The 15,102-nt window shown below is 35.6% G+C and overlaps 1 protein-coding gene across 5 annotated transcripts; it reads right to left on the bottom strand.

The window, feature by feature from the left end:
- Positions 1-462: 462 nt before the first annotated feature.
- LOC110629869 (GPI ethanolamine phosphate transferase 2) lies at positions 463-15,073 on the bottom strand. Of its 5 annotated transcripts, XM_021777046.2 has the most exons (17): positions 14,757-15,073; positions 14,536-14,635; positions 14,396-14,440; positions 14,143-14,310; positions 13,981-14,065; positions 13,775-13,881; positions 13,321-13,401; positions 12,942-12,994; positions 12,743-12,845; positions 12,055-12,198; positions 10,846-10,942; positions 2,994-3,219; positions 2,755-2,848; positions 1,579-2,592; positions 1,199-1,291; positions 796-1,079; positions 463-671 (listed from the first exon to the last, which is right to left on the bottom strand). In XM_021777046.2, the coding sequence occupies exons 1-17, from the start codon at positions 14,879-14,881 to the stop codon at positions 536-538; spliced, it is 2,955 nt and encodes a 984-aa protein (XP_021632738.1). In that variant the 5' UTR covers positions 14,882-15,073; the 3' UTR covers positions 463-535. The 5 variants fall into 5 exon arrangements, with proteins under 5 accessions (XP_021632738.1, XP_043805495.1, XP_021632740.1 ...); XM_043949560.1 differs by lacking the exon at positions 14,757-15,073 and having other exon boundaries at positions 14,396-14,467; XM_021777048.2 differs by lacking the exon at positions 14,757-15,073 and having other exon boundaries at positions 14,143-14,288; positions 14,536-14,633.
- Positions 15,074-15,102: the final 29 nt, after the last annotated feature.

Raw genomic sequence — 15,102 nt, 5'->3', positions numbered from 1 at the left:
TTTTATATTTATTATGGAATATTAAAAATAAATATTTATTACAAATAAATAAAATATTATATATAAATAATATATATTAAAATATTTTATTAAACGCTTATATTCAACATTATAAATTATATATTTTTTTATATTTAAAAAATTTTACTTTCTATTAATAATATTATAATAAAATAAAGTATCATATATTTTAAATTGTAAAGTTTTATTATTTTCATATTTTAAATTTTAAATTTTTATTAATAATCTATGATATTATATAAAATTAAAGTAAAATAATAAAAAATATTATTATTATAATAAAAATATATATCTTAAAAATTATTTTATTAGTTAAATAAAATTTCATAGGGTATGTTATAATTTATTATTAACTTTTTTTAAATACGATTTAATCCTCTAATTATAATTATAATAAATTAAAAAAAAATTAATTTTACCGTAGAACTAAAGAAAAAAACAGAAAAAGAAAGAAAAACTGATCACTGATGATTGGTTAAGCAAATATCAAAACTGGGTTTCTTGGCAGGAGAAGCTATAGAACGCCATTGCCGATTGAAACCTGAAGCTTTCTCCGAAAGGCTAGCACCATATATGTATAAATCTCAGTTGCAGCTACCACAAAGACCCCTATGTAGATGCAAACAGTTGTTGCACACACATACAAGTACCTGCAATTAAAATGCGGCATCAATGGCAGCTTAGCAACACCAAACTGAGGTTAAAATTTATTAAATGCATCACAGTATCCCCGGGGAGTTCAGGTTAACTAACTGCAAGTTCAGTATGACTTACTTGGGAGAGAAGACACTCCAAACAAATAAATGGTTCCTCATTAACAGCAAAACAATGGTGTATGCAGTCAACAGAATGGAATTCAAGCCCAGTGGAACTAGGCAAGGAAAGGCGAGCATCATTTTCATAAAATGCCCTAAATCTACATTTTGTGAAGTTGCCAGATAGCTCGTATCCTTCACAGAGATGTACATCACCATGCTAAGAAGAACTAGCATGGGGGACGCATAGGTGATGATAAACATCAAAATACCAGAAAGTAATGTCGAGTGACTTGAGAGGCCCTGTTAACAAGCAAAAGCAATGTTTGACAATCAGATTAGCATGGCTGCTTAACTGTATATATTAAATCGAACGTTGAAAAGGAAAATGCTAACTACAACACGAAAGTAAGAGTATGTACAATAAAAGCTCCAGCAACATCAATGGTGGCTAATGTATTGCTGTTCCCGAGAGCAAAATGTCCTGCCATTCCCATATAATACAACAAAGCAACCTACAAGAACCCAACGTTAGTACATGGAGATTTGGATGGAGTCGGCCTTTACATAAACAAAATTAGCAACTGTTTTATCGGCACATAATATCTATTTGATCCAAACCAACAAATAAATGAAAAGAGACAACAAGAATAAAAATCTTATTCACAAAACTCCTAAAGGAAAAGCAAAAGTGGGCAACTTTCGCCTAGGTATTGATACAGTTGACTAAACAATGCAATATACTTTCAGAAATAGCAACAAGAGCTCAAGCTTACTAGCAAGATATGGTAAAGGAACTAACCTCAAGCCATTCCTTATTCTGTGGCCTATTGTAGGAGCAGTAAAGCATGTTGGTCAAGATTTGCATGAGAAGCAAAAAGATAGGCATTGAATTGATTGGCTGTTGGAGCAACAGTTGCAGAAGACACCAACATAACATGTATACCAACCCAATTAAATATGAAGAATCTCTAAGTTCGACCAATGGAAACTTGTATTGAATGTCGAAAGAAACTGAAGTTGATGAGTTGGTTTTATGCTTAGAACACGCACTGGATATCTGAATGGGCATCAGCCATGGTAAGGCTATGACAGTGCCCACTGTACCAATACCCAGAGTCGCATAGATTATCTGTGCCAACAGTGTAGCGCGGTAGTTGGATGACACAAGTGCATTGTCTTGGTACTCCATAATATGCCATAAAACCAGAAATCCAGATATCAAAAAGAAAAATCCCACCACTTGAACAAGCTTTGTCTTAGAAACAAACAAAAATAAAGCAAATAAGCCTAAACTCATCATTAGCAGGCCCGAGGTTAGTTGAACTAATCTTATGGTGTTACTCCCACCCTGTTCAAGCCACTTTGAAATGTCTGGAAGATGAGTCCAATTTACACCACCCTGATGCCAACCCCTTAAAATTCGTGCAGATATAAGAAGCAAAAGGATGGCACACACTTGAACATCACTCCTCCTATTCTGTGCCTTCAAAAGTAATGCACTTCCACTTCTCCCACTAGGAGACTGTACTGCTTTTCGGAGTAGCAACAGATACAATGTACATATAACAAAATTCCAAATATATTGCTCTTCCTCTATCATAGAACTCGAACCCATACTCATAACGAGGATCAAAACAACTCCCAAAATAAAGCCCTCTTCTAAACACCATGTCATTTTGCTGTTACTTGAATTAGAAAGGTGTTGCTTCTCCCCCGTGTAAACTTCTCTGCTAATGCAAGTTATGAGGCCTAAAAATATCAAACATGATACGGCCATTGCCACAACCCCAGAAGCATGTAAAGAAACAGGTTTCTGCAAAACATAATAATTCATCTTGTTGATAAAAGGAATGACAACAGAGAAACAGGACAAAATAATCTTTTTACAACCTTAACAAAAAAAATATAACCAAAATGTGGTGTTGTTTTTAAGAATAATTTTTAACCATCAACAATTGATAAGAAAAGTACATACATCAGTGACTCTGCGTGATAACCACTCACTTGCAGTTTTCAGAAACTCATGATACGCTGCAATGGTGCTTCTGTAATCGTCCCTGCTTTCAGACCTATTTAGACCAATTAGTGTCAAAGTAAAAAACCAGTATCACAAACATAAAATACAAAGAAAGAAATGGAGGAATCAGAAATATAAGCCAAAGAAATTTATTTCATGGTAATTGTATCAGATCGCATCCCATGTAAGAAACCTACCCTTTTTCTTTCTTATACTTCCAGGAATTATGAAGATTTGCAGCATTCATAAATAAGCAACAAAGTGTCTCCTCTATACTGCCACTACATTCCCCGCTTCCCGAAGCCAGGTCACCGAAGAAGCCTCTGCAGGCAAAATCTCCACATGAAAGACCAGATAATTGTGCTTCCACTAATCGGTATAACTGCCAGGAATTCAACTCCAGTGCCCTCAGCTGTTGGTCATCTGAATTCATCAAAAACAAAGGAAATATGAGAAATATCAAATTCAAATAGTATAGGATACAGCCATCAAATAGATCCAGATGCTATTTCTTTTTAATTTTAACTTTTTGGAAGAACTGCATGGTAAATACAACAAAATAACTAGCAACCCGTTAGCCCATTGTAATTCATGAGTTCATAGATATCTTTCTACAGAAGCAAGTAATCAGTTAGAGTTGGAAAAATTTAGATTAAATTACAACGCTGAACATACTTGTCATCCAACCATTCTAAGACCAGTTCTCTAGTTTCCCAAGCTTAAGTAATGTAGAAGTCTCTATCGCACATACAACAGCTCAACAACTTTCAGAAATCAAGCACAAAAGTGATTTCACCTTCACAACAACTTCAAATATTAATTTCTCACAAAGCAAGTAAATATAGTCTGCCTCAAACTTTAACTTGTCATTGTAAGCAAAGTTATTAAAATCTCAAAGTACAAAAGGGGTTCTGGGCCTAGACGCAAGACGCAAGCATTTGCCTGAATGAGATGAGGCTCAAAAGAAAAAAAGAAATAAAAATTAATTAAAAGTCAAAATAAATAAAATAACAGTAAACATAGATCTATCTGACCAAACTTATCAAAATTACTAATCTATAAAACACTAATAAGTATATAAAAGCATAAATACATATAAACTTTACCATTGTAATAAATTTTTAGCACCCGTTAGACATTCAAAAATGAACCTTATTTTACATATATATATTTTTAGAAACAAATCCAAATAGTACTATTAGTGTGGTCAGGATAAACGTGAAAAAGTAATTTTCGATAACCTAAAAGGTAAAAGTAGAGCACCTATATAACACGTTAATATAATCAAGCAAAGAATTACCTAAATAGCAAGTTCATGTCTTTTCTTTAAAAGAAGGAACAAAACAATATCATAATAATATTGAAATTAAGAAACCTATGTAGAATTTAATGGTATTTCAAATAACTAGAGGAGTCCAAAAAGAAGTTAATATGCGAAAAATAATAAGAGAATCTTGAAAAGAACATATGAAGAAAATGATTGAAAGGATCATGAGTGTTAAAAATGGAAAGACATAAGGCTCGCAACCTAAGGTGCGGTGGTTTGATGACATTTTACCAATTAGTTATCACCACTGGTACTAATTCAAAAACTGCCTAATTGTGTCCATAGTTGTTAAAGGCTCAAGAGGCACTAAGGCGCAAGCACACGCTTGAGCAACGCAAAGTACAACAAAGAAAAATTAAATAAAAATCCAAAAATTCATTAACATTCAAGTAACATAAAGCTAAATGTAATAAAGTTAACTACCAAACATCAAAGCTAACACTCACAATTCTATAATCACAAGTCATATTCACAATTCTATAAACACAATCACAATTCATATTCATAATCACAATTTCACAATTCACAAAACTCATTACTTGGTCTCTCTCTACAATCACAATGGCACGATCACAATAACACAATTCACAATACATCAAGTACCTAAACCTAAAGCACAATTCTCACTTAATTAATTAGCATGATAACACAAATGTATAAGTAACATAAAGCTGGAAAAAAAAGAAAGAAACAAAGAAACAAAGAAACAGAACAGCAATAGCACAGAACAGATTCAGCAACAGATCTGGCCAACAGCAACATTAAAAAGAAAAGAATTGGGCAGCATACCGGCAGCATTACAGCCATAGGGAGAATAAATGAGAACAAGAAGTGGAAAATGAGATGAGAAGGAAGAAAAAGAGAAAGATGAAAAAGAGTAAGGAAAACAAAAAAAAATAAAAAATAGTTACTGTTATAGGTTATAGGAAGTAAATATGTTACTATAGGAAGTAAATACTGATAGATATGTTAGTTGTATGATCATAGGGATTGTATGATCATAGGCTTTATACTTTCTAGATACGGTCTCTCTCATGTATAAATATGTTATAATCTCTATTGTAATAGATAACACATCTTATCTTTCTACATGGTATCAGAGCCTCTCCCATAGAGATTTAAAATTTTTTTTGGAGACTTAGGACTCCTATTATTTTGGGTTACTCATATAAGGTAACATTTGTCTCTCACTGCCCACCTAGGAAGGACGCCGAAGCGCCGGCGAAGCCACCTTAGAGAGCCGACGGGTTTCCAGCCGGCGAATGAGCTTCACGCGCCTCAACAAGGTTCTAACACTGTCCCAATCGCCGATGTGTGGAGGCGCGTCGCCTGTCCATCGCTGCTCCGGTCAACCTTGCCAGTCGCCTCGCAGCCCCCTCATCAGATCTGTGGTTCATTTGCCATTTGCGTGTTGGATGGAGGTGTTTTTGGTACTGTCACGTCCGGGTACTGTTCACATCTTATTTTCTGATTCTGTATTTCTTGTGTTGCTATTGCTTTAGGTTGATTGTTCTCATGGCTGAAGTTAAAAACACTATAGCTGAGGTGATTCCTGTAATGACTAAAATCATGGAACACAAATTAAATGGATCTAATTTTCTGGATTGAAGTAAGACTATCCGTATTTATTTATGAAATATCGGAATGGATGATCATCTTACCAAGGATCCTCCAATTGATGAAACTAGGGGAGATTGGATGAGGAATGATGCTCGATTATTTTTGCAGATCCGAAATTCTATTCATAGTGAGGTACTCAACCTTATTAATCACTGTGAATTTGTTAAAGAATTAATGGATTATTTGGAGTTTTTATATTCTGCCAAAGGGAATATTTCTTGTATTTATGATATGTGTAAGGCGTTTTATCGAGTTGAGAAAAATGATAGAACTTTGACCTCCTATTTTATGGATTTTAAAAGAGTGTATGAGGAACTTAATGTCTTGATGTCTTTTAGTACAGATGTGAAACCTCAACAAACTCAACGAGAGCAAATGGTTGTTATGAGTTTCCTTGCAGGTCTCCCTCTAGAATTTGAGACAGCTAAATCTCATATTCTTTTTGACTCTGAAATGTCATCGTTACATGATGTTTTCAATAGGGTGTTGCGAATAGAATCTCCAATTCCTTCACATACCACTAGTGCTCTTGTTAGTCGTAATGACAGTGACAGACAGAATAACGAAGGTGGCACAGGGGAGGTTTTAATGGTGGTAGAGGATCTCAGCGCCTCGGAGAATCAGTTCCTACTTCTAACTCTGATGGAATCATTTATTATTACTGCCGTGAACCTGAACACACTAAGAAGACATGCTTGAAACTTCAGAATAAGAATCAGCGGTGACAAATAGCACATATGGCAGTTGAGGCCTCTCCTGATCAGGGAATTTTGATATCTGCAGATGAGTACGCACAATTCACCCAATTCCAGGCATCTCCAAAATCCTCTAACTCCTCTATCACTGCAATTGCCGAGTTAGATAACTCTACTGCATGTCTTGTGTCTTCATCCTCCAAATGAATCATTGATTCTGGTGCTACCGATCATATGTCAGGTAATTCTACTATTTTATTCAATCTTAAGTCTCATGCATCGTCTTCTTATATTACTCTTGCTGATGGCACTAAATCTTCTGTCATGGATTCTGAACATGTCGACTTAACCCCTTCTCTTTTTATATCCTCTGTGTTATATCTTTCTAAGTTCTCCTTTAATTTGCTTTCCGTTAATAAACTCACTTGTGCACTGAATTGTTGTGTCCCATTCTTTCCTGATCATTGTGTTTTTCAAGATCTTTCAATGAAACAGATTATTGGTAGAAGACGTGAGTCAGAGGATCTTTATGTCGTAGATCAGCAACTACTTAGATCTCTTGCATGTTCCACGAGTTTAACGTCTTTTGATATTCATTGTCGTTTGGGGCATCCTTCTCTCTCGGCTTTGAAAAAGTTATGTCCACAGTTTCACTCTGTCTGTTTTAGATTGTGAGTCTTGTCAATTTGCCAAATATCACCGTTTACCTACGGTGTCTCGAGTCAATAAACGGGTTTCGTCTCCCTTTGAGTTAGTACATTCAGATGTTTGGAGTCTTTGCCCTATTATGTCTAAATCTGGCTTTAAGTACTTTGTTCCTTTTGTTAATGATTTCTCTCGCACTACTTGGTTATTTTTAATGAAGAGTCGTTCAGAAGCATTCTCTATCTTTTGCGCCTTTTATGCTGAAATCCAAACTCGATTCAATATTTCCATTTGAATATTGCAAAGTGATAATGCTAAAGAGTATCTTTTTGGGGAATTTTAATCTTATTTGTTACAAAAAGGGATTCTTCATCGGTCTTTCTATGTTGACACTCCTTCACAGAATGGAGTTGCCGAAAGAAAAATCGACATCTCCTTGAAGTAGCCAAAGACCTCTTATTCCAAATGAAAGTATCTAAATACTTTTGGGCTAATACTGTATCCACTGCTTGTTTTTTGATCAATTGCATGCCCTCCTCCGTCCTTTATGGTGATATCCCTTGTAACATTTTGTTTCCCACTAAATCTTTGTTTCCTATTGAGCCATGTATCTTTGACTGTACTTATTTTGTTCGTGATGTTCATCCACAAATTACTAAATTAGATTCGAAATCACTCAAATGTGTCTTTCTTGGCTACTCTCGACTTCAAAAACGGTATCGTTGTTTTTCTCCTGATCTTAATTGGTACCTTGTGTCTGCTGATGTAATATTCATTGAGTCCACTCCGTTCTTTTCGGCATTATCTGTTTATAACACCCAAGGAGAGAAAGATGATCTCTTGTTATACACTGTTCGCTCTCTGTCTTAGACACTTCCTGCATCTTCCGCTCATGTGTCAGGTCGCCTTCTCATTTTTCATGTTTATTCTAGACGCTTAGAAGGCTCTGACTCTGCTCCATTACCACCTTCCTCATCGACAAACCCTGCTCCCACCGATCCTTCATCGTCTGATTTGGATTTGCCCATTGCTCTTCGCAAAGGTAAACGTACTTGCACTCATCCTATTTCATCTTTTGTCTCTTATAGTCAATTATCCTCTTCTCGTTGTTTTGCCACTGCTTTAAATTCTATTTCAGTCCTCAAAACTGTTATTGAGGCTTTATCCCATCCTAGTTGGCGTGCTGCAATGGAAGAAGAAATGATGGCACTAGACACTAATGGTACTTGGGAGTTGATGTCCTTGCTCCTAGAAAAGCGGGCTACTGGGTGTAAATGGGTGTTTGCAGTGAAAGTAAACCCTAATGGACATGTTGCTCGCCTCAAGGCCCGTTTAATGGCCAAAGGTTATGCTCAAACTTATGGAGTTGACTATTCTGATACATTCTCTCCGGTTGCCAAGCTCGTATTTGTTTGATTGTTTATTTCCTTGATAGCTACACATGATTGGCCTTTGCATCAATTGGATATTAAAAATGTTTTTCTCCATAGTAACCTTCAGGAAGAAGTTTATATTGAGTAACAACCTAGTTTTGTTGCTCAGGAGGAGTTAGGCAAGGTTTGTAGACTTCGAAAATCCCTCTATGGCTTGAAACAGAATTCTCGGGCATGGTTTGGCAGGTGTAGTGAGGTGGTCCAACAGTTTGAAATGAAGATGAGTAAGTGTGATTACTCAGTGTTTTATAGAAATTCTAATAGTGGAGTAATTCTGCTTATAATATACGTGGATGATATTGTTATCACAGGAAGTGACGTTACTGGCATTACATCCCTAAAAGAATTTCTCAAAACACAGTTTCATACAAAGGATTTGGGCTCCTTGAAATATTTTTTGAGCATCAAAGTGATGCGGTGTAAAAAAGACATTTTCTTATCTCAAAGAAAATATGTTCTTGATTTGTTGGCGGAAACAGGAAAATTGGGTGCTAAGCCTTATAGTTCACCAATGACTCCTAATCTTCAACTTATCATTTGCAAATCCTGAACTGTATAGAAGATTAGTTGGCAAGCTGAATTATTTGACAGTGACTCGTCCTGATATTGCATATTCAGTGAGTGGTAAGTCCGTTTATGTCCTCTCCTACTGTTACTCAGTGGAATGATCTATAACAGATTCTTTGCTGCTTGAAAGGGGCCTAAGGACGAGACCTCTTCTATGATAACCATGGGCACTCAAATATTGAATGCTTTTCTGATACTGATTGGGCAGACTCGAAGGTTGATAGGAGGTCAACCTCTAGATATTGTGTTTTGTAGGAGGTAACCTGGTCTCATGGAAAAGTAAGATGCAAAATGCGGTCTCTCGTTCTACTGCTGAATCTAAATATCGAGCCATGGCACAAGCCGTATGCGAAGTCTTATGGGTGTGTCAACTGTTGGAAGAGATTGGGTTCACAAATTCGGTGCCTGCTAAGTTGTAGTGTGATAATCAAGAAGCTATCCACATTGTCTCCAATCCAGTATTTCATGAAAGGACTAAACACATCGAAATTGACTGTCATTTTGTTCGTGAGAAAGTCCAACAAAAGATAATCTCAACAGGACATATCTGAACTGGAGAACAACTAGGAGATATCTTCGCTAAAACTCTAAATGGGACTCGAGTTGATTATATATGTAACAAGTCGGGCATAATTAACAGATACTCCAACTTAAGGGGGAGTGCTATAGGTTATAGGAAGTAAATATGTTAACATAGGAGTAAATATTGATAGATGTGTTTATTGCTTAATCTTAGGAATTAGATGATCACAGGCTTGATTTTCTTTCCTTTCTAGATATGGTCTCTCATGTATAAATATGTTGTAATCTCTATTGTAATAGATAACAAATATTATCTTTCTACAGTTACCTTTGTATATAAAATATTAATGATTATTCATTATTCCTCTTCCTCTTCATTTTGGTTCGATTCGGTTTTAGTCAAAAAAAAATAGTAAAACCAAACCAAACCGATTAGCGACAATAGTATATTATTTTTCATAATATAAAAAGATTATATCATAGCCAAGGTTGAAATAGTTTAATTGAATTTTAAAATACTAAAAATAAGGTGTAAAAAATAAAAAGCCCAATTAATCAAACTGAACCGAAGCGAACTGAATCAAACCGTTCGATTCAAATCGTTTTCTGCCCAAAATCGGTTTGGTTCGGTTTTCACAAATACTAAAATTTTGATTTTCAATTTTTTCATTTTAAAACCGAACCGAGCTAATGTTCACCCCTACTTCAAACATGCAGAAGCACCTATCTGGTTAATTGTGGCCTCTTTAATTCAAGGGAACAAGGAGATGATTATATATACATACAAAAGGGGCTAAGATTAACTTAAAATTTCAACACATTATAAATGAAGTAATGATTAACTTAAAATTTCAACACATTACAAATGAAGTAATGAGTTTACAGTTAGTAATGCTACCTTAGCAGAAAGAGGACCAAAATTTATGATAATGTCAAGCGATGCTTAAGATAGTATTAATCAAAAGGCATGCACCTCTTAGTGACTTAAATTTTCCTTCCACAGAAAGATGCACTTGCATTATTTGTTTCATTAATATCATCAAAGTTTACCCACAGATACATTTTCCTGTTTATTTTCATATGATAAATGACAGATCTATTGATCTAGTGCTATTTCCTAGTTCATACTGAACAATGTACAAAAATATTTTATTCATACTTTCCTCCATGTTCCCTATTCTTAAAATGTTTTTGCAATAAACCGCAATGCACGCATGAACAATACTAAGAGAGATCTGACCTGTCGAAGAATCAAAAGTTCCTGATATCACAACACCAACATTGTTTTTAGGAATTGGCACACCGTATAGAAGAGCTAGCGTTGGAGCAATGTCAACCTGGCCATTTGAATTTATTGGCAAATAATTAAAATGTCTGTGGCAATTTAATAGAATAGACAAATAGATTTTTGAAATAGAGCAAAGTTGGGTGTATATACCAAAAACAAAGAGGAAGAAATTTGAAAATTAGTCCCTCTTTTTGGATAATATCAAAGAATCTTTGTACAATATCAGCCAATTAGTAAGATTCAATTTACTAGACATCTAAAATGAGAATCTGAGGTTATCGCATTGAGAAAATCACCAAAAGCCCCCATTTCAAAAAAGCGGGCTAAGTAAACATTTAGATCTTTCTATTACTTGCAACTGCCTCACATTTGTGAGTGTTTATTATAACGATTTCCAAAGCAAAAAATAAAATTTTGGACTAATAATGAGATGAAGATTTATAACAACTCTGCTGCTTTTGGAACAGGAAAACTAAAGAAGATGCGCAAAAGAGCATTTACTGAAAAGTTTAATCTACCTTCTTTACTTCTCTATTTTAAACAAATTTCAGTGAAAGATGATTTCAATTTGGAAAGAGCAGAAACTATTTGTTTTTAGATCAATATGTTCTATTAACAATCAATTGACATCCATATAATTATATATATATATATGGGAGAAGGAAGACGAAAAAGGAATAGGGCAAATTGCCTAAAACACTCCAAGGCTGAAACCAAGGCAAGCCATATAGGGTAGTGATATATCCACTGGATATGGAAAGCATAAGAACCGTAATATTTTTTGTTTTATTGAATAAATACACATGATCCAAATTTCTAGCCATGAGGAATATCATTTGATTTTGTACTTTATGCTGGTGCAATTGAGGCCGATGATTAGGCAGTTTCTGGTGCAGAGTAATTGAGGCCCCACTTGGAGTTGGGTTTGGGGTTGTAAGGTCAAATAAGTGCTTCTTGGAAGCATGATCTTAGATGCAGTTGGAAAAAGTTGTTTTAGAGTTTTTATGCCTAAACCATGTCGAAATTTAATTTTTAAACCAATTTTTTATATGCTCTAACATATTTAAGAAGGTTTTTTTTCTCTCAACAACAACTCGAACAATAATGTTAAACAGATACTGAATTAAATAGACCCACTGAAAGATCGTACAATTTGATTACCTGGAGAACAGAATTATGAGTAGGTGATAAATAATGAGAGACCTGATTTTTCAGGCCAATAAAAAGAGCTAAAGAGTCAGTTTCTTCATATGAAGAACCCCCATGATTACCACTTTCAGTCATACCATGATCACTTACTACCACCTATATAAGATGAAGAGACATAAATATTACACAAACTGAAACATATGTATCTACAGGAATGAAAGAATTAACCTCAGAGATAAAAGCAAATGAAGTCTACAATGGCAAATGCTAACTAGCAACCAAAAAAATCTCAATCCATATGTGTATGCATATCATAGCATCATGGCAGTCACGGCACTATCTCTGAGCAAAATCCAGTGCTGGAGTAATATGTTTTACTATAGCCATCTGTCCACAAACTAGGATTTGTACTAATAAAAATTAAAGGTTCTAATACCCCAAGAACTTACTGGTGATATTACTCTCTCTTGAAAAGATACTCTGAGACAAAATTACTAACTGATGATTAACTTTTCAATACAATGTTCTAACTAAGAATCCATGTCAAAATATAGTTGAAGCCCCATGAAGACAAATGAGCCTTCATCTATTAGTCTAGAAGAATTTATGTGTTCCTAAATGATAGGGATCTGGTTGTTCTTAATACTAGTCTCAGCTGGTACTGGTTAACTGAAGAGAATAAACATGAGGTAGCACCAACCAGAAGTGTCCGCCCTTGATCATGATCATGAGCCTGGATAGTACTTAAATGAATCATCTTCACCACTTCATCCATCTCCAGAAGTTTTGGACCCATTAAGGAACTAAAGTAATTGCACAAGCATCCCAGTGAAGTTCAAGAAATAAAAGCTAAAAACTCATATAAATAGAATTCTTGGTGCCAAAGACAAGGAAAAAACCTGCTGCGCCCACCAATATGGCCAACGTGATCCAAGCCTAGATAATGGAGAACCTAGAAATAAAACTCAAAAGAAAAAGAAACAAGTTGAGAAATTGAATTAATAATTACTGACTAAAAAAGGCACAACACAGTCTAGTTGTTCAATGCCACAATAAACTGGTTGAACTTAGAAGAACCTAAATGAAAATGAACCAGTATCTCCAAATCAAATATCAACATATGCAAAAGAGTATTATATTTATGGGAAAAAAAAGCAAAAAAAATATTAGAAAAGTTTCAAAGCATTATGAAACAGCACTATTATCAATTCTTACAAGGGCTGCAAATTAAATGTAAAGAGTCAAAGTAAATTATTGACAACAAACACAATCACGAACCAGAAGATTCCAGTCATCCCTGCTAAGCTCATTCCCCAAATGCCGAGTAACATTTTGATCTACTTGTACTGTGTCTTTAACCTGTATAGAGATAAAACTTAAGCAGAGCAAGATGGCTTGCTAATGCCCCAAAAATAAAGAGCAAACAACAATTTACTTATTGTCATGAAATTTCCACCTAGCCCAAACAGAAATGACCAGCTAGTATAGAAGAATGTTTCTAGAAATAATGGAACCAACAGATTTCAATAACTAGTCTACAATCTTCATTAAATATGCAAATTGAACAAGCCATAAAGGTGATGGAATACGTAAAACCTCAAAAGTTTAACCAGCATGCCATCAACATTAACAAGAAACACTCACGTCAATTGAGAGAGCATTTGAAACAGAGATGCGATGTGAACAAGCAGAAAAAGCAATGTATAAGAGATCATTATGTAAATAGACCTACAAAAAAACTGCTAACTCCATCATGTCTCACAAATAATCCTGGAAACAACTTAAGCCATGTTTCATCACCAAGCATCACCATTTTCCAACCAATTCTTAGAAACTGACCTGCAGCACAAAAATTTGAACCAAGCAATTAGCATCCTAAAACAGATCCACGAGAAGCTCGATTACAATTAGACCCTGAAACGATCCACTTCAACTAACCAAGAAGGTTGTCATCCAACAGAGCCTGTGTATTAAAATTGAAAGCCACATCCAAGAATCCCCCAATTGCCCCAGAAACCATAGCCTGCAAACATATGCTAAAAAGGTAAGCGGACGGGCATGCCTACTTCAGGTGAACTGAAAATGGCAACACTAACCCACCTTCAAGCGAGGCATTGTAACAGTTGGAGGCGCAGCCTTTGCATGGTACCCAATTGCCATTCCACTAGATAGTAGTGACTGAGTGTAAGGCATGGCATCCATCAAATCCTTGCGAGGAGGCTGGCCATCCTTGCCAAGCACGAATTCTGCTGGAAGACCATCAATAACCTAAACTGACATACGGTTGTGTATGACAACTGAAACTAGCTCTCCAAAACTACATCAATAGTAAGCTAAAGGAATGATCACTTACCATCAAAATTAGCCGATCAAATAAGGGAGGAATCCCAGAGAGATCCTGAATATAAAAACACATTTAGCAAATCTGCCAGTCAATCAGTAAGTATGACTTAGCAAAGCTCAAATCACCATTATTCTCCAAAAGAAAGAAACCTGATATAGCGATTTAAGTTCATTGGGAGACAAACCCATCTCTGTCTGAGTCCGATTCTCGACAGAATTGCAACCCGGGGCGAAAAAGCTCTCCCGACCACTGCCATAAATCAATCAAAGTTCAGAACTTCTGGGATGCCAAATAATTGACAAGGAGTGTATTTTAGTTTTCATTTTTTTCCCTCGGGAACCAAACGGAGAAGTGGGGGGGAAATTGGAACCTGACGCCGGAGAGAGCAGGTTTGACGGGGAAGAAGCCGAAAACGAAGAGGGAGAGACCAATGATTTGGAAGATAAGTGCGGCAACCGTGAAAATTGTAAATTTTGGACAAGTCGAGGTGGTCATCTTGTTCCTGGGGGTTGAAGAAGAAGAATGTTATCTAAATTTTTAGCTGGTCTCAGGCTCAGAGAACAGAGAGAGATTTCCAAAGTAAATGAACCAACTCCAAGCTACCACATGCAACTGGAGATCATCTGTAAATAAATTTCAATATCAGAATCGGGAGAAAGTACAGATGATCTCCAGCGACCGTTGGCACTGCCGCTGTCATGTCAACAATGTCTTTA

Source organism: Manihot esculenta, chromosome 13 (genome assembly GCF_001659605.2).
Source record: "Manihot esculenta cultivar AM560-2 chromosome 13, M.esculenta_v8, whole genome shotgun sequence".
Taxonomy (NCBI): Eukaryota; Viridiplantae; Streptophyta; class Magnoliopsida; order Malpighiales; family Euphorbiaceae; genus Manihot; species Manihot esculenta.
The sequence above is the reverse complement of the archived record's forward strand: the minus strand, read 5'-3'. Positions and strand labels throughout refer to the sequence as shown.